The 25,372-nt window shown below is 39.2% G+C and overlaps 2 protein-coding genes across 4 annotated transcripts in view; both read right to left on the bottom strand.

The window, feature by feature from the left end:
* The window catches only part of tmem120aa (transmembrane protein 120Aa), a 30,979-nt gene extending 20,103 nt beyond the window's left edge, over positions 1-10,876 (bottom strand). The window contains exons 1-2 of one of the 2 annotated variants that reach the window (XM_061899018.1): positions 10,715-10,876; positions 9,332-9,450 (exon numbers count right to left, since the gene is read on the bottom strand). In XM_061899018.1, coding sequence (XP_061755002.1) covers positions 9,332-9,450; positions 10,715-10,792 — 197 coding nt within the window. In that variant the 5' untranslated portion in view covers positions 10,793-10,876. Of the gene's footprint in view, positions 1-9,331; positions 9,451-10,088; positions 10,275-10,714 lie in introns of those variants that run through there. The other variant, XM_061899019.1, reaches the window with a different exon arrangement.
* Positions 10,877-11,264: 388 nt separating this feature from the next.
* Positions 11,265-24,565, bottom strand: hepacamb (hepatic and glial cell adhesion molecule b). Of its 2 annotated transcripts, XM_061899021.1 has the most exons (8): positions 24,512-24,565; positions 24,328-24,398; positions 20,205-20,543; positions 16,360-16,641; positions 16,206-16,299; positions 16,069-16,127; positions 13,720-13,793; positions 11,265-13,660 (listed from the first exon to the last, which is right to left on the bottom strand). In XM_061899021.1, the coding sequence occupies exons 3-8, from the start codon at positions 20,524-20,526 to the stop codon at positions 13,529-13,531; spliced, it is 963 nt and encodes a 320-aa protein (XP_061755005.1). In that variant the 5' UTR covers positions 20,527-20,543; positions 24,328-24,398; positions 24,512-24,565; the 3' UTR covers positions 11,265-13,528. The 2 variants fall into 2 exon arrangements, with proteins under 2 accessions (XP_061755005.1, XP_061755004.1); XM_061899020.1 differs by lacking the exons at positions 24,328-24,398; positions 24,512-24,565 and adding an exon at positions 20,990-21,125.
* Between the last annotated feature and the right edge of the window lie 807 nt (positions 24,566-25,372).

Consider the following 25,372-nt stretch of genomic DNA (forward strand, 5'->3'; position numbering starts at 1 on the left):
CATTTTAGCTAATTTAGCTAAGCAGGGTTTCCCCTACATGTAATTGATTACGGCGCACCGCCACGGCATGATACATGCCACCACATTTTAGAAATAAGTTTCTTTTTTTTTTACTTGAAAAAAATATAAGTAATATATTGTGAATTTATTTAGTGAATAACATTTATATAGCGCTTTTCTGTAGTGCTCAAAGCGCTTTACATAGCAAAACCCAATATCTAAGTTACATTTAAACAAGTGTGGGTGGCACTGGGAGCGGGTGGGTAATGTGTCTTGCCCAAAGACACAACGGCACTGACCAGGAAGGCGGAAGTGGGGATCGAACCTGGAACCCTCAAGTTGCTGGCACGGCCACTCTACCAACCGAGCTATACCGCCCCTTGTATGAATAGATGTACTGTGTATAGTCTATTATTTCCGTAGCAGTCATAATACATTTGAAAAACATTACAAATATCTTGGATAAAAACTTTATTTTAAAAATGTTTAATAAAATCATGGTTTTCAATACTCAATGCTATCTTAAAAGGATGCTAACATTTCCTATGTTGTCAAGCTAATGTTTTATGCTGGCATTTTAGCTAATTGTATTTATTTACACCTAAAAATGATGGCTTTTGATACTTTACACAACCTTAGCTAACTTTTCTCACGTCATCATGCTAACCTCAGCATGCTATTGTTATTGTGTTACTATTGTTATTGTGTTAACGTTTCATGTTAGCATTTTATCTAATTTAGCTAAGCAGGGTTTCCCCTACATGTAAGTGATCGTGGCGCACCGCCACGGTATCATACATGACGCCACACCGTCAAAATACGTTTTTTTTTTAATACCAAAACACTTTTTTTCACTTGAAAAAAATATAAGTAATATATTGTATGAATGGATGTACTGCATATAGTCTATTAGCTGCATAATAACACTAAATTGGCCCTAGTGTGTGAATGTGGGTGTGAATGTTGTCTGTCTTTCTGTGTTGGCCCTGCGATGAGGTGGCGACTTGTCCAGGGTGTACCCTGCCTTTCGCCCGATTGTAGCTGAGATAGGCGCCAGCGCCCCCCGCGACCCCAAAAAGGGAATAAGCGGTAGAAAATGGATGGATGGATAGCTGCATAATAAGTTTGAAAAACATTTTTAATATGATGCATAAAAACTTTATTTTGATTAAGAAAACAAAAAATAATGGCTCTCGATACTCAATGCTAACTTAGAAGTACGCTAACTTTTCCTATGCTAACGTTTTATGCTCGCATTTTAGCTCTTTTTTTTTTGTTTGGACCTAAAAATAATGGCTTTTGATACTTTACACAATCTTAGCTAACTTGTCTCACGTCATCATGCTAACCTCAGCATGCAATTGTTAGTGTAATCGTTTCATGTTAGCATTTTAGCTAATTTAGCAAAGCAGGGTTTCCCATACATGTAAGTGATCGTGGCACGCCGCCACGGTATGATACAAAATAGTTTTTGTTTTTTTATAGCATCCATCCATCCATTTTTCTACCGCTTATTCCCTTCTGGGGTCGCGGGGGGCGCTGGCGCCTATCTCAGCTGCAATCGGGCGGAAGGCGGAGTACACCCTCATACCGAAACACTTTTTTTGACTTGAAAAAAATATAAGACATTTTTTGTATGAATGGATGTAACCTCAGCATGCTACTGTTATTGTGTTAACGTTTCGTGCTAGCATTTTAGCTAATGTATTCAGTTTCAACCCCCGGGCCAGAGGTTCACAGCACAGATAAAAGGCCCATCAAATTTTTCGCTCGAATTTTCTACTTTTATTTATTATCAAAGCACACACTTTAAAAATGTCAATGTTGATGATGCGCATTTATTACAAAAATAAAACGAAGGTTACGGTAAGCAGAATAATCGTTGTTTATTTAAAAAATACACATTAAGGCTAAAAAAGTGTGATAATCACCCTAATCTTACACTTTATTGATTTTCATCGTAATTAATGTCTGACATTCCACATTGGATGTTTTTTTTTATTTTAATCGCTCTTCATACAAGCTAGCTAACACAGAGGCAAACGTCGAACTAGCGGAGTGCCGATAAAGAGAGATGTCTCAGAAAGTCCGCCCTGAGATCGGTAGATTGTGAATTCAAACCGACTGAGTCATACCAAAGACTATAAAAATGGGACCCATTACCTCCCTGCTTGGCACTCAGCATCAAGGGTTGGAAATGAGGGTTAAATCACCAAAAATGATTCCCGGGCGCTGCCACCGCTGCTGCCCACTGCTCCCCTCACCTCCCAGGGGGTGATCAAGGGTGATGGGTCAAATGCAGAGAATAATTTCACCACACCTAGTGTGTGTGTGACAATCATTGGTACTTTAAAGGCCTACTGAAATGAGATTTTCTTATTTAAACGGGGACAGCAGGTCCATTCTATGTGTCATACTTGATAATTTCGCGATATTGCCATATTTTTGCTGAAAGGATTTAGTAGAGAACATCAAAGATAAAGTTGACAACTTTAGGTCGCTAATAAAAAAGCCTTGCCTTTACTGGAAGTAGCAGACGATGTGCGCGTGACGTCACGGGTTGTAGGGCTCCTCCCATCCTCACATTGTTTACAATCATAGCCAGCAGCAGCTAAAGCTATTCGGGCCGAGAAAGCCACAATTTCCTCATTAATTTGAGCGAGGATTAAAGATTGGTGGATGAGGAAATTTTGTGTGAAGGCCTAAGAAAAAAAAAAAAAAAGTAAAAAAAAAAAAAAGACGAGAGCGATTCAGACGTTTTTAGACACATTTACTGGGATAATTCTGGGAAATCCCTTATCTGCCTATTGTGTTGCTAGTGTTTTAGTGAGTTTAATAGTACCTTAAAGTCGGAGGGGTTTGGCCACGGGTGTGTTGACGCCAGAGTCTCTGAGAGAAGTCACGGCAGCTGCAGGAGGACGCTGGCTCCGCTGATCTCCGGTAAGAGGCGACTTATTTCCACAATTTTCTCACCGAAACCTCCCGGTTGACATGTAGTCGGGATCCATGTTCGCTTGACCGCTCTGATCCATAGTAAAGCTTCACCTCCGGGAATTTTAAACAAGGAATCACCGTGTGTTTGTGTGGCTTTAGGCTAAAAGCTTCCCACCTCCATCTTTCTACTTTTACTTCTCCATTATTAATTGAACAAATTGCAAAAGATTCAGCAACACAGATGTCCAAAATACTGTGTAATTGCGCGATGAAAAGAGACGACTTTTAGCCTTAAGTGGTGCTGGGCTAAAATGTCCCCTCCAACCAATAACGTCACAAACACGCGTCATCATACGGCGACGTTTTCAACAGGAAACTCCGCGGGAAATTTAAAATTGTAATTAAGTAAACTAAAGCGGCCGTATTGGCATGTGTTGCAATGTTAATATTTCATCATTGATCTATAAACTATCAGACTGCGTGGTCGGTAGTAGTGGCTTTCAGTAGGCCTTTAACTTCAACTTTAACGACGCTGACAAAATGTAAGGGAGAGTGAAGGGCCTATAGAAGATGAGAAAGAGGTTTTGCTAACATTTCAAAGTAAATAAGACAGACATCGTGGTGAAATGTTAGCGCTGTCAAACAGACATGCCACCACTAGGGGTGTAACGGTACGTGTATTTCTATTGAACCGTTTCGGTACGGGGGTTTCGGTTTGGTACGAGGGTGTATCGAACAAGTTTGTAAACTAAAGTCTTAGCAAGCTGCTCTGCTTTCTGCCTCTGTCTGAGCAGTGAGCAGCCAGCATTGTCCCGCCCACACAACCATCTGATTGGTTACATACAAAGCCAATCAGCAGTGCGTATTCAGAGCGATGTAACAGCCAATCAGCAGTGCGTATTCAGAAAGCATGGAGACAATGCTCCGGAGTCGAGATGAGCAGATATGTGTTTAGCAACTGACATGGTACACTCCCCAAATTATAAAAAACACTTCCCAGTCACAACTATTACAAACATCACTATGAGCCCGTTGATCTTCTAGAAACTTAAACTGCAGCTCAGCTCGCTCATGGTTGAGGTGAAGGCTAATTAGTTTTTAGCGTTACGTTAGCTCATTTTTCCGTGTGTGTGTGTGCATGTGTGTGTGTGTATAATAAAAGTCAACTACAGGCTTCCCAAATGCTGTAATAAATGAAGCATGATGAGTTGACTTGAAACTGTTTAATGTTGCACTTTTTATATGTAGAAGAAAGGTTTTGTCATTTTATTTAATCCGAGCAACAACTTGAGGCAGTTTAATGTGGATTAACATTGGCAGAATTATTATAGTGTCCCCAATGTTAAAAGGATACAGCCATTGTTTACAAATTTGGTAAATAAATAACTAAAAAAAATACATTTTGTGGTTTTCTTACTGTACCGAAAATGAACCGAACCGTGACCTCTAAACCGAGGTACGTACCGAACCGAAATTTTTGTGTACCGTTACACCCCTAGCCACCACACAAAATCACCGCATTAACGATACATCCATCCATCCATTCATTCATTTTCTACCGCTTGTCCCTATCAGGGTCGCGGGGGTGCTGAAGCATACACCAACGTTTCCAAAAAGCCTTCTGCTTATTTAAATTCAGCAAACAAGCAGAAAGAAGTTGAAGTCAGCCAACATTTTACATGTTTGACTTGCATAACAAATGTTATATGCAAACACATGTGAAGACATGTTAGCACCCACAGTGTGTATGTTCAGTCTAACCTGTTCTTTGTCCAAAGACCAAACATCCAATTAATACCTTTGACCATTGTCACTCAATGTACCATACTTTACTTTAGTAATCTTGACTGTTTTGAAACGTTTAAGAAACATTTGAAAACGTCTCTTTTTAGGAAATCCATCCATCCATTTTCTACCGCTTATTCCCTTTTGGGGTCGCGGGGGGCGCTGGCGCCTATCTCAGCTACAATCGGGCGGAAGGCGGGGTACACCCTGGACAAGTCGCCACCTCATCGCAGGGCCAACACAGATAGACGGACAACATTCACACTCACATTCACACACTAGGGCCAATTTAGTGTTGCCAATCAAACTATCCCCAGGTGCATGTCTTTGGAAGTGGGAGGAAGCCGGAGTACCCGGAGGGAACCCACGCATTCACGGGGAGAACATGCAAACTCCACACAGAAAGATCCCGAGCCTGGATTTGAACCCAGGACTGCAGGAACTTTGTATTGTGAGGCAGACGCACTAACCCCTCTGCCACCGTGAAGCCTTTTTAGGAAAGCTTTTAGTTAATGCACCTTTTAACTATCATTTTTAATCCACTTTGTATCCTTTTTATGATGTTGCCCCTGTTGTTTTCATTGAATTGTTGTTTTACCTCACCTATGTTTTGTACAGCGCTTTGTGATTGTATCTGTGAAAAGCGATTTATAAATAAAATGTACTTAATTACATGTACTTTAGTTCTTTTTTTTAATTATCTAATACTTGGCTCATGTTCATCGAGCTACACATTTTAACTACCGTATTTTTCGGACTTTAAGTCGCAGTTTTTTTCATAGTTTGGCCGGCCGGGGGTGCGACTTATACTCAGGAGCGACTTATGTGTGAAATTATTTACATATTACCGTAAAATATCAAATAATATTATTTAGCTCATTCACGTAAGAGACTAGACGTATAAGATTTCATGGGATTTAGCGATTAGGAGTGACAGATTGTTTGGTAAACTTATAGCATGTTCTATATGTTATAGTTATTTGAATGACTCTTACCATAATATGTTACGTTAACATAGCAGGCACCTTCTCAGTTGGTTATTTATGCCTCATATAACGTACACTTATTCAGCCTGTTGTTCACTATTCTTTATTTATTTTAAATTGCCTTTCAAATGTCTATTCTTGGTGTTGGGTTTTATCTAATAAATTTCCCCCAAAAATGTGACTTATACTCCCGTGCGACTTATAAATGTTTTTTTTTCTTCTTTATTATGCATTTTCAGCGGGTGCGATTTATACTCCAGAGCGACTTATATTCCGAAAAATACGGTTGTTGGTTTTTTTATGTAAGTGATATATAGTGATGCTCCCGTTGCTAAAGTGCTATTTCATTGTTATGTGCATTTATAAAGAGGAAAGGTCTTTATAAAAATCATTTTTAATTTCAACAAAGTCACATTGAGGCTAGAAAGTATGTTTTATTTGATTCCTCAAATAATCCAACAAATTAATCGGAAGAGGACTCGATTAATAAAATAATCGATAGCTGCAGCCCTAGACTAAACTGCAATTTACTACATTTCATGTAGGATTTGACAGGTAATTTACTTTCAAAATGTACATTAGGCAGTTTAGAATGTTGTTTTTGTTATCTTACAATAGCTAGTCATAATGACTGATTTGCATATTGCAGCTTCTGAATACTGTGATTTTTTTGGGGGGGTTTATTATCAAGCTAATAGCTTTGATGTAATGTTGTACTTTGACGTGATAAAGTAGCAGGAAAAAAGTGGTGATTCTTAGGGGTATATTTTACAGCACTTACCTCTCAGTCTTAAGGGCTAAGATAAAGGTCAAGGGGTTAAAGCGGCGGTCAGCAACACGCGGCTCTAGAACCACAAGCGGCTCTTTAGTGGCACCCAGGTGGCTTCGTGGAGCTTTTTCGAAAATGTATTGAAATTTAAAAAAAAATGGGGTGAAAAATATATTTCAAATTTCTGTAGGACAATCATTACACAAAGCTTCCTAATTGTTACAAAGCCCACTGTTGAATATGTTTGTGTTTATGCTTCACTGAGGAGATTATTTAGCCAAGCCCCGTTTTCTGCTGCTAATTTCAGCGGCCTTTGAACTCACCGTTGTGTGGACTGTGACTCAACAGTTTGTTTACCTGGATAACTTTTTCCAACGCTGCCACAGAAAGATGTGTTTATGCCACTCCTTTGTCTCATTTTGTCCACTAAACATTTTATACTGTGCGGGAATACACAAAGGTGAGCTTTGTTGATGTTATTGACTTGTTAATCAGGCATATTTGGTCAGTGCATGACTGCAAACTAATCGATGCTAACATGCTATTTAGCCTAGCTGTATGTACATATTGCATCATTATGCCTCATTGGTAGCTATATTTGAGCTCATTTAATATCCTTTACTTTTATCCTCTTTGTATATAATGTATAATTGCATGTCTCATGACATTATCTGTATGTAATATTGGCTGCATTTCTGATAGTTGTTTGTGTGCCATGTTGTTCCAGACCACTGCAAACATTACCTTTCTTGCCAAAGATTGTAATAACTCTATTAAAAGAAGACGGCCTGCCGTTTTATTTAACTTGGACACACATCTATACCTTTGGCCATTAAAAGCCAGTAATTTCCAGGAGTTATCTCACCTTCTGAGTAGCCTCCGATTTACTTATGTTTTCCAATGTTGTAAAAATGTGTACAATAAATATTACATTTCAGCATTTCTGTCAACGAAGATTTGATTCAGCCTGCGACACATAGTCATTTTGATAGTAGGCTATTATAGCTACTATTGACATTTACGTCATTTTCATTTTTTGCGGCTCCAGACAGATTTGTTTTTTGTATTTTTGGTCCAATATGGCTTTTTTGACGTTTTGGGTTGCCCACCCCTGAACAAGGTAAGGATTTACCTAAGAGGTCTGTGCGAATCCATCATTTTAGTCAATAAGCTTCTTTTTCTCTATCCTCTTGTTGTGGGGCAGACTGGCTCGTATATGCATATGCATTCTCTGCTGTTGCCATTTCTAATACAAAGTAGCGTATAGTTCAAACTTATATCTGTCGGTAGTCTCGCTATGGAAGCACCTCCTGAAGAGACGGTCAGAAAGCGGCTTGAAAACGGTCTGCACATAATTTTTGCAAAATGTTGCCAAAAGAACCACCATTACATGTTATGTAGACCACAAGGAAGTGTTTTAAATGTAGAAAAAAACATTGTAATATGAATACTTTGAACTTTAGAAAAATAAATATGACCTACAGTATTATTGTCTGTTTATTTGCATGGCATCAAAATAGAAATATGCTAAACCGCTCCTCCGTACGTCATCAGCCTGATTTGTGTAAACTACCCTGAAGTCTGAAATGCGGTGGAAACCCAAACCACACACTTCTACAGGAACTTAAAGGGAAACATTATCACAAAACCTATGCAAGCGTCAATATATACCTTGATGTTGCAGAAAAAAGACCATGTATTTTTTTTTTAACCGATTTCTAAACTCTAAATGGGTGAATTTTGGCAAATTAAACGCCTTTCTGTTTATCGGTCTTTTAGCGATGACGTCAGAACGTGACGTCACCGAGGTAACACACCCGCCATTTTCATTCTCACATTACAAACACCGGGTCTCAGCTCTGTTATTTTCCGTTTTTTCGATTATTTTTTGGAACCTTGGAGACATCATGCCTCGTCGGTGTGTTGTCGGAGGGTGTAACAACACTAACAGGGAGGGATTCAAGTTGCACCACTGGCAAGAAATCTGCCGCCAGACCCCCATTGAATTTGCCAGAGTGTCTACACATTTGACCGGCGATGCTAAGACAGACATGGCACAGAGATGTATGGATAACCTGCAGATGCATTTGCAACAATTAAGTCAACGAAATCACAAAGGTGAGTTTTGTTGATGTTGTTGACTTATGTGCTAATCAGACATATTTGGTCACGGCATGACTGCCAGCTAATCGATGCTAACATGCTATTTACGCTAGCTGTATGTACATTTGAAACTACATACCCACATTAGATGCGAAAAAAACACTTACTAATCGACGGATTTAAGTTGCTCCAGTGTCACAAGATGCAAAAGTCCTGATCGTTTGGTCTGCACATTTTACCGGCGATGCTAATAAGGCAGCCCTGCTATGGGCCACTTCATTAGGTACACCCATGCTATGGCCGAATAGCGTCAATAGCTATTCGCTCAATAGCTTCAATTTCTTCTTCAATTTCGTTTTCGCTATCTGCCTCCATACTCCGACCATCTGTTTCAATACATGCGTAATCTGTTGAATCGCTTAAATCGCTGAAATCCGAGTCTGAATCCAAGCTAATGTCGCTATATCTTGCTGTGGTAACCGCCATGTTGTTTGTATTGGCAGCACTGTATGACGTCACAGGGAAATGGACAGTCGCAAAGCAAATAGCGAAAATCAAGAACTTTAAAGCTTTTTTTAGGAATATTCCGGGAGGTGTAAAATTTTGGAAAAAACTTTGAAAAATAAAACTAGCCACTGGGAACTGATTTTTATTGTTTTTAACCCTTTTGAAATTGTAATAATGTTCCCCTTTAAAGCTCCAGGAACTTAAGTTTCCTGAACTTTGGGAAGAAAAAAAGCCTATCGAGTCTTACTCTTCTAGTGATGCAGAAAGATCTTTCAGCTTCTTCCTCTGACGCTCGATGGCGGTGGAGCAGCTGACTTGCAGTTTGGTGACTTCCTCAAGTTTCAGTTTGTACAGGCGATGGGTGTCCTGGCAGGAGACGAAGCAGATTAGATCAGTCCACTGCTTCGAATCATTGGCACTTTAACTTTAACTATGAAGGTTTATGGCAAGCTGGGGTCTATCTCTGCTGCCATTGAATAAGGAATAACTGTGAAACACAGGTATAAATGAAATTTCTACCACTTAAGGCAGGGGTGCCCAAACACAGACTGATAAATCAAAATATGTGGGTTCCACTTTGGTATTTTCTACCTTCAAAACCACTACAACGTATAGATATTTCCCCAAAGAACTACAAAATTTAATTTCAATAGAGGTTTCATGGGAATGCTGAAGAGACAAAGCTGCCCAGATAGTCTCACATAAACAAAAAATATGGGCAAAATGAGATAAAAACAACAACCTAAAAATAGAATGCTTACAGTTAGCATCGGTGAAATACCAAAATACATGACACTGAGGTCTAGACCTGAGAAATTAACTAAAAACAAAAACTAGCATGTAACAAAACATATGAAGCTGAAAGCTAAACTGTAACAAGCGTCAAGTACGAAATATATTACTCTGAGCTGTGTAGCTGAAAAATGTTTTTTAAAATGTAAGGATGCTAACATTATCATGCATCAAGTACGGCGTAATCTGAGGGTTACTGGTTCAATCCCCACCTTCTACCATCCTAGTCACGTCCGTTGTGTCCTTGGGCAAGACACTTCACCCTTGCTCCTGATGGGTCCTTGCCTGGCAGCTCCCGCCGTCAGTGTGTGAATGTGTGTGTGAATGGGCGAATGTGGAAATACCGGGCTCCTTAAAAAGGGGTAGAAAAGCGCTATACAAGTACAACCCATTTACCAAAATGTAACTAAGGTGTATACATGCAAAATTGGCTTTAAAAAAAAAAAGTTATTTAGGTATCATTCATGAAGTAAAAAAAACATATGACACTGAAAGTGGGACTGAAGGGAACAACTAAAAGAACATTCGTCGTTGCTGCTCGCAAACCCCGGTGCCGCTCGCAAGTGTAGCAACTTTACACTAGAGGCTAGGAGCCACTGTGTCGAGTTAGCTTGCTACCATTTGACGATTTAATTGAACACAATACAAAAAAAGATCACTTTTATAGAAAAATGATAAGATAAATGATTAGCATAAGGAGGGCGGATCCCGGCGACGCCTTGTTCCCGCCCACCGGGCTGCACACGGGCTAGCACTGTCCAGCTGACGTTCGACCACAAGCTAACACCTCTCTTTCTCTCTCTGTCTCAAACACACGAATGGGGGAAATAAAACTCACTTGAATTTGTTGGTAGTCCTTCTCTATGTCACCCCATTCTCGAAAACACTCCGACACGCCGGCTGGACTGAACAACATGTCGCCAAGACGTCCAGGAGTTGGGAAATGTTCTTGTGATGAGTGTGTGCAACAGTTGTTCCGCAACAGTCTTTCCTCCGGCTACTTCCGGTCAAACCTTTCCAAATAAAACAACGAATTATGGTTGCCATATGAGCAAGTGCACGCACCAAAGACGTCTTGTGGACTAGTTTGGTGGTATATTTTACGTGCACTTCTCGGAACAAATTTATACTTCGTTGTCTACCACTTTTAATACATCCGTGTAATAAAAGCACAGGAAACGACTTCTGTTTATTGCGGTTAATATCGGTAGCTTGACCAAGCTGTCAAAAATATCTCCGTCTGTGTGACGAAGGTGCAATATGCTAATTAGGAACGCCAGCGTCCAATCAGATGTTGGCTTTTTGGCCGAACTAATCAGATGTTGACTTTTTGGCCAATCAGATTCTGCGGTTTAAAACCATTGTGTGTCAAAATGACAAAACAAATATTAATTACTCATCTTTATTCTTTGCATTTTAATTTTTTTTAGCCAACTTTATATGCTCTTGTTTATTTAGGAAGATACAATAGAATAGAATAAAAAGTACTTTAGTGATCCCTAGGGGAAATTCAGCACCACAGTTCACTCAAAATAGACAATAATAATAATAAAAAATATAATTTATATCATATATGATATATGAATAATATAAATATATTCTACATATATTCTACATTTAAGTGCAGCCAAGAAGGAACAAATGTTATGTTTTTAGATCCTAACTTAGCTGTATTTATATTCCTATTTTGACCTATTAAATGTTTTTATATTTGACAATGTTTGCTGAGCCACAGAAAATTGTCCATCTAGGTGGACTGTAAATATTTATTATATTCTAATATTCTACTGGAAGAAAAAAAACAAACTAATATGGCTTATGTTTTGTTTTAACATAATATAAATCAGTCAGACTGATTGAGAAGAAAGGAAACTACTTTTATCCATTTATTTGTTTCTATTTAAATCATATTTTCAACATGTATAATATGTCAATCACATTCAATAATGTCACTTTTTTGACATTTACTTGACAGACTTGAGTACTCTTTCAGCCACTTTGAAAAAAATAAATATTTTGAATTTTATTTAAAATTGGAAACAATAAAATTGTACTTTAAATATTTTTTTCATTTGATTTAAAAAAAATAAAAATTAAAAAATTAATTGATTTCCACTCAAACAGCACGACCAATTCCATTGAGCTACTTTACGGTAATTTGTTATTAAATATTTTAAATTTGCCCATCGATTACAATCATTATCAAAGACAAGAAAACCATTTTTTTTATTTTTTTTTTGCAGCCCAACATGTTAAAATCGTCTCGTCGCTTGGTGACTAGCGATGCAGCAAACAGGAGCAATCAATTCTACCGCAATATCACTTCAAAAATGCATTTAATCACGTCAACAAGACTTTATTTACGTTCCGTAACCTGTATAATAACCAAACTGTAGCGACATTGTTATTGTAAGAGCGAACACTGAAGAACTCTCTTACTAGCATAGTGACACATTTTCATGCTACAAGCTAACTACGGAAAGAGATAAACTAGCTTCTACGACAACACTCAAAGTGTTTTAAGTTCATAATACACAACACCAATCTGTACTAATTGAAAAACATGAACAATCATATTACAGTACCTGTTAAATATTTGCCCATTTTTAATATTTTGGTTGTACACTGCTAGCTCGTTAGCATATGTACTGGAGCTGTAATAACAAGCATGACGTGCTGCGTGTATCATGATCGATATTTAAGTGTGAGTCACCCGATGGACAGTTGTGCGTTTGCTCCAGCTGGCCGGGGACGTTTTTTTCCGTTTTATTCGGGTAAGCGCGCCATTTATGTCAAAATAGCTTGGCTCCAAGCTCCATATTTACAGGGTCAAAGTCACCTTCACCTCACTCTCTCGGCCCCCGTCTGCTTCAACGTCTCACCCTTCCTTCGTGCTCGCTTCTAGAAGCCGTAGTTCATCCTCAGTATATTCAGCTTCAAAAAAAGAAGGTTGTGAATCCTCATTTGTACAAAAATAGTCGTCTTTGTTGTTTGTTATCGATTCTGCCATGATTAAAATAGACACACAGACGTTTGTTTAAGGAAGTAGGAACACACAATTGTTGCCGGAAGTGCGTTGTTGCGGAAACGAAAATCAATGGGCTGAAGAAGTTAATTAGATTAAAAAAAATAATATTGTTATGAACATGTCTGTTATTAAATTCTATATATACTTGCAGTGTGTATATAAAATGTTGATAGAGGGTTTTGAAATCGTTTTAGAGGACTTTGAAGGCTAAAATGTTGACTCACTTTTTAAAATCATTTTTAAAATCCTAAAAAAAAAAAGAACTGTGTTCTTGTCTCTCATAATGACAACATTCCCAAAAAGAAGTGCAGTTCCCCTTTAAAGTGAATATTATCTGACCCTTTGGTGAGCAAAATTGTATTATTTTTATTGTTTAATGGAAATTCATCCTTTTAAAATTATGCAACAACAGCTAAAAAAAATTAAGAACCAACACAACTATGAAAGAGTAAACACAATTTTCCCTGTAAAAAGGGTCAAAGTGTGCAGAAAGTTTTTTTTTTTTTAATATTAAGAGTGGTAAGGAAATCTGGCATTGATATTAGTTACGTCTCCTAATTACACGTCAGTTAATGAGATGAGATCAATGTTTACAAAGGACGTTATTTGAAGGTGTTGCAGGTTTCAGCTGGACTTGAGCATGGAGTGAACATGAGCCCTGGTGAGAGAGTCCATGTAGCTGCTGTAAGCCGGAGGATGCTCGGCTTCACAAGTGGAACCGACACTGTTGCCGGAAGAGTCGCCCGGGGAAAGATCCTGCACAACAAGACTCGATGAAGTCCCGAAGGCAAACGTACATATTGCCGGGTGTGTACCTTTTGCTGCATGATGTGCAGCGGCGTCACGGCGTTCTTTCCACGGGGCTGCGTCTCCTCAGGAGATGCATCAACTGTGGAAAATGATACGCATCAGCAAGTGCAAACAAAGACATGCAAAACTGCATGCGGATATGTAAGCAACAAGTTATGTTTGTGTATACCTTGCTTCTGGTGTCTGTGGCTGTTTATCTTTTGATTCCTGTGCTATTTTTGAATGATTTATGAGAATAAATCATAGTCTTACCTGCACCTAGCCTCCAGAGTTCCTGCTGCATCTTGGGAGAACAATGCGCGCAGTAAAATGCGACCCAAGCGTAACACAAAATACAAGAATCCCATTACCTGCATTGGTAGCCGCCTCTTGTTAGCAGTTTTTTACTACTTAGAACGTACACATTGTACACATTGTGAATAATGGGCAAAATTACAAATTAAGTGCAAATTTAGTCATATGTACTTACTATATATATCTGTCTGACAGTACAGTATATTTCTTATTTTCTATGATTATGTAGACTATATCGTGTAAAAAGTAGGTGTGTAACGGTACACAAAAATGTTGGTTCGGTACGTACCTCGGTTTAGAGGTCATGGTCCGGTTCATTTTCGGTACAGTAAGAAAACAACAAAATATAAATTTTTGGGGTATTTATTTACCAAATTTGTAAACAATGACATAACATACACATAAACACAGGGTCCATTGCCAGGGTTGATGTGGTTAACATATATAAAATAAAAACTAAATAAGATAAGGCTCAGAATGGTTTCTTAACAAAACCTTTCTACATCTAAAGTGCTTTTTTCGATTGATTGATTGATACTTTTATTAGTAGGTTGCACAGTACAGTACATATTTCCATACAATTGACAACTAAATGGTAACACCCCAATACGTTTTTCAACTTGTTTAAGTCGGGGTGCACATTAATGAACATTAAACTGCCTCCAGTTATTCCTCAGATGAAATAAAATGACAAAACTTTTCTTCTACATATAAAAAGTGCAACATCAAACAGTTTCAAGTCAACTCAGCCTCAGATTAACTTTTCTTTCCCGCCACCAGCCAGGCTAACTTGGTAGTAAGAGAATATAGGGGCTTATTGTTCTTCCACCATAGAAGTGGGTCAAAATCTAGTTTTAATGCATTACAGCAACCCCCCGTGACCCAGAACGGGACAAGTGGTAGAAAATGGATAGATGGATGGATGGATAGATAGATAGATAGATAGATAGATAGATAGATAGATAGATGGATAGATGGATAGATGGATAGATGGATAGATGGATAGATGGATAGATGGATAGATGGATAGATGGATAGATAGATAGATAGATAGATAGATAGTACTTTATTAATTCCTTCAGGAGAGTTCCTTCAGGAAAATTAAAATTCCAGCAGCAGTGTAAAGAGTTGAGATCAATTTAAAAAAAAAGTAAAAAGTAAATGAATGGACGAATGGATGGATGGTTGGTTCGTTTTAAATGTGCCGCTATAAAATCTTTTGTGATTGCTTTAACCCTGCCTGGCTGGCCGAGTAGAAGTTGCTTGAATGCGGTGTTGGCACCACATTCTTCTTTCTCTTCCTTAAAGCGAGGTTGACTTGGGGGTGGTGCCGCTTCAAAGGGGTTAGCATGTTTGACGTGTTGGCAGAAGCATACTCTACTGCTGCTGAACAATGTCGGCAAACCTCCGTCCTCCATTCTTGTATCGCACCGCGAAGCCGAATTGTTCCCAAAGGGGAGATGTTAACGAGGCAGGAGGGTCTTCCAGCTCTGGCTTTTGCATGTTGTCCTAGCCCGGTCGCCGCTAGTCTGCCCTGTGTTGTGCCTCGCTTTGCATTGGTTACACAACCTGCGGTGCGCTACCTAATATGTCCGTGTGGAAACTCGTTCGCTACACCTCCGAACCGAACCGAAACCCCCGTACCGAAACGGTTCAATACAAATACACGTACCGTTACACCCCTAGTAAAAAGTAGGTACATTATTTCATGTAATAACATTAAAAAGGGTATTTTGAAGGCGGCAAATAGTTTTTCTTGGTCCATGTGTGAAAATATTTACCTATATAATATTTAAAAACTGTTTATCTCTAGTCTGTTGTATTCCCAACCATAAAGAGTGGAGGGTTAGAGCAGTACAGATGCTCACTTGTACTTTATTGGCAACTTCAGTGCAGTTACAATTCCAAGTGACTCACGCACACTAGCCCGCTTACTTCCGGTACCGTGTGTCTCACTCTAAACATTCCCCCCTGCAACATGTATTAATATGATGGAGTATCAACATAACAATCATATTGTAACAATAACAATACCTACTTTGTGTAAACAAAGTGCGTACCTGAGTGACGTCTTGAGGTGTGTTGATTATAAAACCTGGAGAAAGGTTTTCCTCTTTTCCTAACAAGACACAAAGAAAATGGATGCCTGGCGATTTGCTGTTGTTGTTTGTTGTTGTTGTCAAGTCAATAATGTTACTTTTTGGATGGCGTCCAGCAGGCGCAGACGGTTACCAAGGCGATGAGGAGGACGATGCCGCCGGTGGAGAGGAAGATGTAGATGGAACTTCTTTCTGGAAGGGGAATAGTGCAGTGACAACAACAACAAGAGTGACCCATGACGGTTTACTCACTGTAGACACTCAGTCTGACCGGCGGGCTGGTTGCCGTGCCAGCGGGGTTTTCCACCACGCAGCCGTAGACGTCGTCGTCCGCCATGGTGACCCGAGTGATGGTCAGGTTCTTGTGGTCATGTGACAGCACCAGCCTGCTGTCGTTGCCCAGCGCCGCGCCGCCTTTCAGCCACCTGTAGGAGGGCCTGGTGCCCGCGGCGTGCCAGCAGGTGAGGACCACGTTGTGACTGCGCTCCAACACGGAGGTGGCCTCCAGGAGGACCGAGGGTTGGGACAGCGGCTCTGTGTGTGTGAGAGGTGACATATTCAAGGTTGGATTATCAATAAAGCTTTCAGCAGATGTCTTTGACCTCTTCCAGGCCGAGGAACCAAAACTGAAACAGAGACCCCAACTTTCAGGTCTTGTATAAAGATCTTTGAAAAGAAACTCAATTCAACAGCCTGCCAGAGACCCTTTTTAAAAAAAAGGCTAAAGAAATCTTTTTAATCAGGCTTTTTACTGATCATCTTCAACTCTTAACTATTATTTTATTAGGTTAATAGGTCTTCTTCTAGTTTTTTTTCTAGGTCTTATTCTGGTTGTTTTTATAAGTCTTCTTGTAGATCTTCCTCCAGGTGTTCTTCTAGGCCAGGGGTCGGCAACCCAAAATGTTGAAAGAGCCATATTGGACCAAAAATACAAAAACAAATACGTCTGGGGCGGCAAAAAAATAAGAGCCATATTACATACAGATAGTGTGTCATGAGATACAAATTGAATTATGAGGACTTAAAGGAAACTAAATGAGCTCAAATATAGTTACAAATGAGGCATAATGATGCAATATGTACATATAGCAAGCCTAAATAGCATGTTAGCATCGATTAGCTTGCAGTGACCAAATATCAATCAATCAATCAATCAATGTTTACTTATATCGCCCTAAATCACTAGTGTCTCAAAGGGCTGCACAAACCACAACACAAACCACTACGACATCCTCGGTAGGCCCACATAAGGGCAAGGAAAGCTCACACCCAGTGGGACGTCGGCGACAATGATGACTATGAGAAACTTGGCGAGGACCACATATGTGGGCAACCCCGCCCCTCTAGGGGACCGAAAGCAATGGATGTCGAGCGGGTCTAACATGATACTGTGAAAGTTCAATCCATAGTGGATCCAACACAGCAGCGAGAGTCCCGTCCACAGCGGAGCCAGCAGGAAACCATCCCAAGCGGAGGCGGATCAGCAGCACAGAGATGTCCCCAACCGATACACAGGCGAGCGGTCAATCCTGGGTCCTGACTCTGGACGAACGGTCCATCCTGGGTCCCGAATCTGGACAGCCAGTACTTCATCCATGGCCATCGGACCGGACCCCCTCCACAAGGGAGAGTAGGACATAGGAGAAAAAGAAAAGAAACGGCAGATCAACTGGTCTAAAGAGGGAGTCTATTTAAAGGCTAGAGTATACAAATGAGTTTTAAGGTGAGATTTAAATGCTTCTACTGAAATATGTCTGATTAGCACTCCACACAAGTCAATAACATCAACAAAACTCACCTTTGTGCATTCATGCACAACGTTAAAAGTTTGGTGGACAAAATGAGACAGAAAAAGAAGTGGCACAAAACACGTCCTAGAAAGTCGGAGAAAGTTGTACATGTAAACAAACTAGGGTGAGTTAAAGGACCGTCAAAGTTAGTAGGACAAAACAGCGCTCGCCAAATACTCAAATCAGTGAAACATGTTTAATGTAAACAGTGTGCTTTATAACAATTAGGGAGGTTTTTGTCATGTTTGTCCTCCTACAGAAACCATATTAAAACAAAAAAATGTTTTTTCCCCCTCATCTGGTTTCCATTTTTCATATATTTTTTAAAAAGCTCCAGAGAGCCACTAGGGCGGCGCTAAAGAGCCGCATGCGGCTACGGAGCCACGGGTTGCCGACCCCCATTTTAGATCTTGCTATAGGTCTTCTTCTGGGTTTGGTCTAGGTCTTCTTTTTGAATTTTTCCTAGGTATTCTAGTTTTTTATAGGTCTTCTTGTAGATCTTTCTCTAGGTGTTCTTCTAGATCTTGCTATACGTCTTCTTGTAGGTCTTCTTCAAGGTTTTTTCTAGGTCTTCTTCTATAATTTTTTGTAGGTGTTCTTCTAGTTTTTTTTATAGGTCTTCTTGCAGATATTTATGTTGGTCTTCTTCTAGATCTTCCACTAGGTCTTCTTCTAGATCTTGCTATAGGTCTTCTAGGTGTCCTTGTAAGATTCTTTTCTAGATGTTCTTCTAGTTTTTTTTATAGGTCTTCTTGTAGATCTTTTTGTTGATCTTCTTCTAGATCTTCTTACAGGTCTACTTCTAGATCTTGCCATAGGTCTTCTTGTAGGTCTTTTTCAAAGTTTTTTTTCTAGGTCTTCTTCCAAAACAATTTTGAGGTGTTCTTCTAGGTTTTTTTTTTATAGGTCTACTTGTAGATCTTTTTGTTGGCCTTCCTGTAGGTCTTCTTCTAGATCTTCTTACAGGTCATCTTGTAGATCTTATTACAGGTCTTCTTGTAGGTCCTTTTTTAGGTTTTTTGTAGGTCTTCTTCTAGATTTGTTCTCGGTCTTCATCCAGATGTTTATCTAGGGCTGCCTCTAGTTTTTTTGTAGGTCTGCCTCTAATATTTTCTAGGTCTTCTTAAAGATATTTTTGTTGGTGTTCTTCTACATCTTCCTCTTGGTTTTCTTCTCGATCTTGCCATATGTCTTCTTTTAGGTCTTTTTCTAGGTTTTTCTAGGTCTTCTTCTAGATTTTTTTCATAGGTCTTCTTGTAGATCTTTTTGTTGGCCTTCTTCCTGATCTTCATCAAGGTACTCTTCTACATCTTCTTCCAGGTCTTCTTGTAGATCGTGTTATAGTTCTTTCTCCAGGATTTTTCTAGGTCTTTTTCTAGATTTTTTCTAGGTCTGCTTCTAGGTTTTTTTACAGGTTTTCTTGAAGATTGTTTTGTTGGTCTTTTTCTACATCTTCCTCTAGGTCTTCTTCTTCTAGATCTTCTGCCAGGTGTTGTTCTCGATCTTGCTATATGTCTTCTTTTAGGTCTTCTAGATTTTTTCTAGGTCTTTGTCTAGTTTTTTTTATAGATCTTCTTGGAGATCTTTTTGTTGGTCTTCTTCTACATCTTCCTCTCGGTCTTCTTCTAGATCTTCTTCTCGATCTTGCTGTATGTCTTCTTTTAGGTCTTCTTCTAGGTCTTTACTTGGTCTTCTTCTAGATTTTTCCAGGTCTTCTAGTTTTTTGTTTTTTTATAGGTCTTCTTGTAAATATTTTTGTTGGTCTTCTTCTAGATCTTCCTCCAGGTCTTCTTCTAGATCTTGCTGTAGGTCTTCTAGTTTTTTTTTTTTATAGGTCTTCTTGTAGATCTTTTTGTTGGCCTTCTTCTAGATCTTCCTCTAAGTCTTCTTCCTGGTGTTCTTGTAGATATTGTTATAGGTCTGATAGGTCTTCTTGTAGGTCTTTCTCCACGTCTTTTCTAGGTCTTCTAGATTTTTTCGTAGGTCTTCTTCTAGACTTTTTTCTCATTCTCCTCCTTTTTTTTTTTCACTAGCTCTTCTTGAGGATCTTTTTCTTGGGGTTCTTCTACATCTTCCTCTATGTCTTCTTCTAGAATTTCTTCCAGGTCTTCTTCTAGATCGTGTTTCTAAGTGAAGTGAATTATTTGTACATCTATATATGAACTTCTTTTTTGTATTAAAAACTGTTCAACTTCAATTCAGGTCACCTCCCGTCATTTTAGCAATGGCATAAAAGGATCTGGGTGGACTCCTCCCTCCTAAAGGCAGGGTCCCAATAAAAGAAATGAAGGACTTTGGACTTTTTACCGTCCACGGTGAGCGTGATGCTTCCCTCCCCCGTGAACGTATCGTCCGTGATGGAGACCTCCACATCGTACGTGCCCTCGTCAGACAGCCTCAGGTTGTGCAGGAGGAGCGATCCGTTGGGGAATATCAGGATGCGATCGCGATACTCGGGTCTGAGCGTGCCCACGATGTCCGTACCGATGGACTGGACGACGGTGACCGACTTCTCCCTGCGCAGCTGCCACTTGATGACGGGCAGGTCGGCGCTAAAGCTGACGTAGGACGCGGCCAGGAGGGCCTCGCCGCCGACCGTGCCTGTGATGACGGCGCTGGGAAGCGTCATGTTGACGGAGAGCACGCCTGCACAGAAGAGCAGAGGGATGCAATGCTGAGTGCGGGGGGGGGGGGGAAACTAAACCGGCTTGATGGTGAGGCACTTTGCGTCGCCATGGCAACCGCTGCCCAAAGTCTGTGGGCTGCATGGGCCGGCATCTGCTGACAAAGATGGCCATTGTCCTTCTCCTGCCAGTTGAGGAGCAGTACAGCTGCTACGCTAACGTGCTACGATGCTAACAGCGGCGTGACTCCGCAGCTTGCAACAATGGCTGCAAAACACAACTTTCAAATATGTCAACTCTGCACTTTTTCTGTTCGCACTACAAGCCAACTCTGACCCCTGGAGATGTTGAACATTTATTAAATTGAAGGAAAAATGTATATTAAATACCATCAAAAGAATATGTGATTATTGTCGGATAATTACAAAGTGAAGGCAAAGAAAACTTTAAAAAAAAGTGAGGACTAACCGTGGAAGAAGTCCAGACACGACAGAAACAAAATCCATGGGTATATATGGACTTTTGGGGGCGGTTCAGCCATCATCACCATTATCATTATGACTGTCCAGCTCCGTTTGCCCCGCCCCCTTCGCCCGGAAGATGACGTCACGACGAGCCAGTCAGCTATTGGCTGGCTGACTTTGCAGACAGAGCGCATTGGAGTGTGAGCGTGCGTGTATGCTGTGCGCCAGTGTTAGTGACGTCACATGCCTGCTCGCTACGTCACCGCGCACGTGGCCCTTGCACTTTACCATTTAGATGTTTAAAGAAGCTACACAAATGTCGATTTACAAAAGTAAAACCTTCATTTTCTATTTAGCTTGATCATTTAAAATGAGCAAATGAATTTTGGAAACTGATGAAAAATACAAAAGCCCTTAAATTGATTTAGTTATTGCAGAAAAGGTGATTTTTTTTGGGTCATTATTACCTATTGTTACATTCTATTTGTATTTGCTTTAGCTTTCTTTTTTACATGTTTTGTAAAAGACAGTATTTTCTCAACCTGTTGTTTAAATTTGTTGAGATTTATTAAAAGTGCCTTAAATGTTGTGTACATTGAAAATGTATGTTTTCATGCACATTGTTCAATTGGAAAAAAATAAAAATAAAAGTTGTTAAAAGAAACTGTGCTTGTTGAATTTGGTAACAGGAAACATAATTTGAATTAGTAGAAAACGTTGTATTGGCACCAGAACAAGTTTTGGCATCAAATAAAGACGAACATAGAAAAAAATACAATATTTTTGGTGAATTTTTTTTTTTTAAATCATGTCATGTTTTCGATGCCAATATTCATATTTATTACACTTATATTGTTTTTGTGTGTTTCATAAGTTTTTATGTTAAACTTTGTTTCCACATTTGCTGTTTTTTTTGACGGTTTGGTTTCTTTTTTCCCGGTTTCCTTTCTTTTCTTTACTGTTTCAAACTAAAAGCGAGTGTGGACGGGTGCCCGTGTCATGTAGTTTCGTACATTTTTATTGTTTTTGTGTGTTTCACAGGTTTTTGTGTTAGACTTTTTTTCCCCATTTGCTTGTCTTTTTTACGGTTTCACCTCTTTTTTTTACTGTTTCAAACTAAAAGCGAATGTGGACGGGTGCCCGTGTTATGTAGTTTCGTACATTTTTATTGTTTTTGTGTGTTTCACAGGTTTTTGTGTTAGACTTTTTTTCCCCATTTGCTTGTCTTTTTTACGAATTTGCTTCTTTTTTTTACGGTTTCAAACTAAAAGCGAGTGTGGACGGGTGCCCGTGTCATGTAGTTTCGTACATTTTTATTGTTTTTGTGTGTTTCACAGGTTTTTGTGTTAGACTTTTTTTCCCCATTTGCTTGTCTTTTTTACGATTTCGCTTCTTTTTTTTTACGGTTTCAACCTAAAAGCGAATGTGGACGGGTGCCCGTGTCATGTAGTTTCGTACATTTTTATTGTTCTTGTGTGTTTCACAGGTTTTTGTGTTAGACTTGTTTTCCCCATTTGCTTGTCTTTTTTAAGGTTTCGCTTCTTTTTTTTTACGGTTTCAACCTAAAAGCGAGTGTGGACAGTGTGGTGTTATGAGCTAGGGCACGGGTGTCAAACTCTGGCCCGCCGTGTAATTTCATTTGGCCCTTGAGGCAATATCAAATTAATATTAGAGCTGGCCCGCTGGTATTATACAGCGGTGGTGCCACTGTAACACCGCATTTACCGCAAATACTCATACTTGCCAACCCTCCCGATTTTCCCAGAAGACTCACGAATTTAAGAGCCCCTCCTGAAATCCTCCGAAGGCAATCTTTCTCCCGATTTCCACCCAGACAGCAATATTGGGGGTGTGCCTTAAAAGACACTGCCTTAAGCGACCTCTACAACCTGTTATCACATCCTCTTTTCCTGCCGACAAACAGCGTGCCGGCCAAGTCATATAATACATGCGGATTTTACAGCAAGTCATACTTTGTCAACAGCCATACAGGTCACACTGAAGGTGGCCGTATAAACAACTTTAACGCTATTACAAATATGCGCCACATTGTGAAACCACACCAAACAAGAATGACAAACACATTTCAGGAGAACATTTGCACCGTAACACAACATAAACACAACAGAACAAATACCCAGAACCCCTTGTAGCACAAACTCCCCCGGGACGCTACATTATACACCCCCCGCTACCACCACATTTTTTATTTTCATTTTATTTAATATGCCATTGATGTTTTTTTGTTAGTTTTTCGAAAGTTGATTTTTCACTATTAAGTTATATAAGCGTTGCTTGTTCCATATTCAGTGTTAAAGCAAATCAGTGTAACAAACTGAGCAATAATTAACGTTTTATTGATGCACTTTTTCTTGCTTCTTCAAGGCTTAAATGTTTGATTCATTCATTATTGTTATTTTATTTTCAAATGTATTATTAGCCTGTGGACATTTTTTTTTTATATTTACCTCAGAAGGCTGCAAACAGAAAAAAGGCATTACATTTTTATTTTATTTGACATGCCAATGATATTTTTTTAATAATTATTATTATTTGAAACTAAATTTTGCATGACACTATAAAGTTATGTAAGCCTTGCTTGTTCAATAATCAATGCAAAACTTGTTTGGGTTCCTATTAAAAGCCTAATTTGTTCAACTTTGGGCAGCGGCTTTTTTCAGTTTTAAATTTTGGCCCACTCTGTACTTGAGTTTGACACCCCTGAGCTACGGAATTCAAAAACTACACTACCCAGCATGCAACAGTAGTGATGAGCCTGCGCGGTAGGGCCGTGGAGGAGGCTGTATGTCGCCTTTATATTGTTATTGAACTATTTAGTTTATTGTTTCTCATTTGTTTGTTATTGTTGGAATTTATAATAAACATTAAAACAATTAGTGAAGACAGCAATGTTAGAATTTATAAATAAAGGATTAAAAAAAATAAATGATTTAAAATAAAAAAATTAAAAAAAAAGGTTGTATGTCGCCGGCAGCTAGAATGTGGTTATGAGTACGCTGTGCGAGTAAACGTTGAGAACTCAGCCAACACGCCTCGTCTGCATTATTTACAATTAGACAGACAACACAGACGGGTGCCTGTGAGCGTTATTTACAACAAGTTTACCCGGAAGCAGTTTTACTAGATTTAAGCTTGCACCTAAAACACCGTAGAAGAAGACGGGAGGACCGAGGAGCTCTGAATCAAGATTTTAAAAAGCATCAAAATATGAAATTACGCAGCAAAAGTAATTTTGTACATGAGTAGGCCTGTATGTGTAGTGCTTCCAGTATTTTTAAACTCTACATAGTGAACTAAATGTATTACTTTTTGACGACTTACCTCGTTCGTAAATCTCTGGAAGTGTTTTGGCGCCATTATGAAAAGGTGCACTTTTTTGTTTTGCACACGGCCTGCAGGTGGGCGTCTGGAAAGGTCACACAAAGTCGTTTCAGTGCCCTCAAACAATAATATAAAATACAATAAATTAAAAAAAAAAGAAAGTTAAAAAGTATAATATCTTTACCTTGCTGTCTACCAAACGGCAGACGACGAGTTCCGCCTTTCCAAAGTGGCCACGCCCCGTGTGTACTTTGATGCACCGGAAGTGACGTCATTAAATAGGCCGAGGCACACACAAAATTAATAAATGAAGTGATTTTTGGTTTTACACTGTATGAACAAACATTTGAAAAGGAATTCTACCTTTGCAACCTTAAATATTTTATTGGCTAAGTTTTATATTGATAAATGTAAGTTTCTTAATACCCGTCCTATCTTTTGTGCCTTTAAAAAAGATCTGGAACTTTACATTAAAACACTCTCTACCTCTAACAACAAAAAAGCTGTGAAAACGATGATGCTGTGTTCCAAATTTAAGTTGTTGGATGAATCTAAATAAGCCTACGGCTTTGCATTCTATTTTTATTATTTTGAACTTACAACCCCCTGGCGCTGTTTTGTACTGTTTTCATAATATTTTATAATGTTTTATATTGTTGTTTGACTTATTGTTTGTAATTGTTGAAATTTATAAATAAACCTTTAAAAAAAAATAAAAAATATGAATAAATGAAGCGTTCGGTACAAAGGGATGTTTGGTGCGATCGAAACGTTCGTAAACCAGAACGTTTGCAAATAGAGGGGTTCATGAAATCAATGTTCCATTGTATAGAGCAGGGGTCCAAAAACTACGGCCCGCGGGCCGCATCCGGCCCTACAGCGTTCAAAATCCGGCCCGCGGGAAGTCCCAAGTTAAAAAAAAAGATAAACAATTATTTTTTTAAATCTGTCCTTTCTAATTATTTTCTACTGTTTGTTACTCTGTGTCTCCTAGCCGCTCAGGCAAATCATATTGTCTAAAAATGCAATCGTCCATCAATGGATT

Source organism: Nerophis ophidion, linkage group LG04, assembly GCF_033978795.1.
Source record: "Nerophis ophidion isolate RoL-2023_Sa linkage group LG04, RoL_Noph_v1.0, whole genome shotgun sequence".
Taxonomy (NCBI): Eukaryota; Metazoa; Chordata; class Actinopteri; order Syngnathiformes; family Syngnathidae; genus Nerophis; species Nerophis ophidion.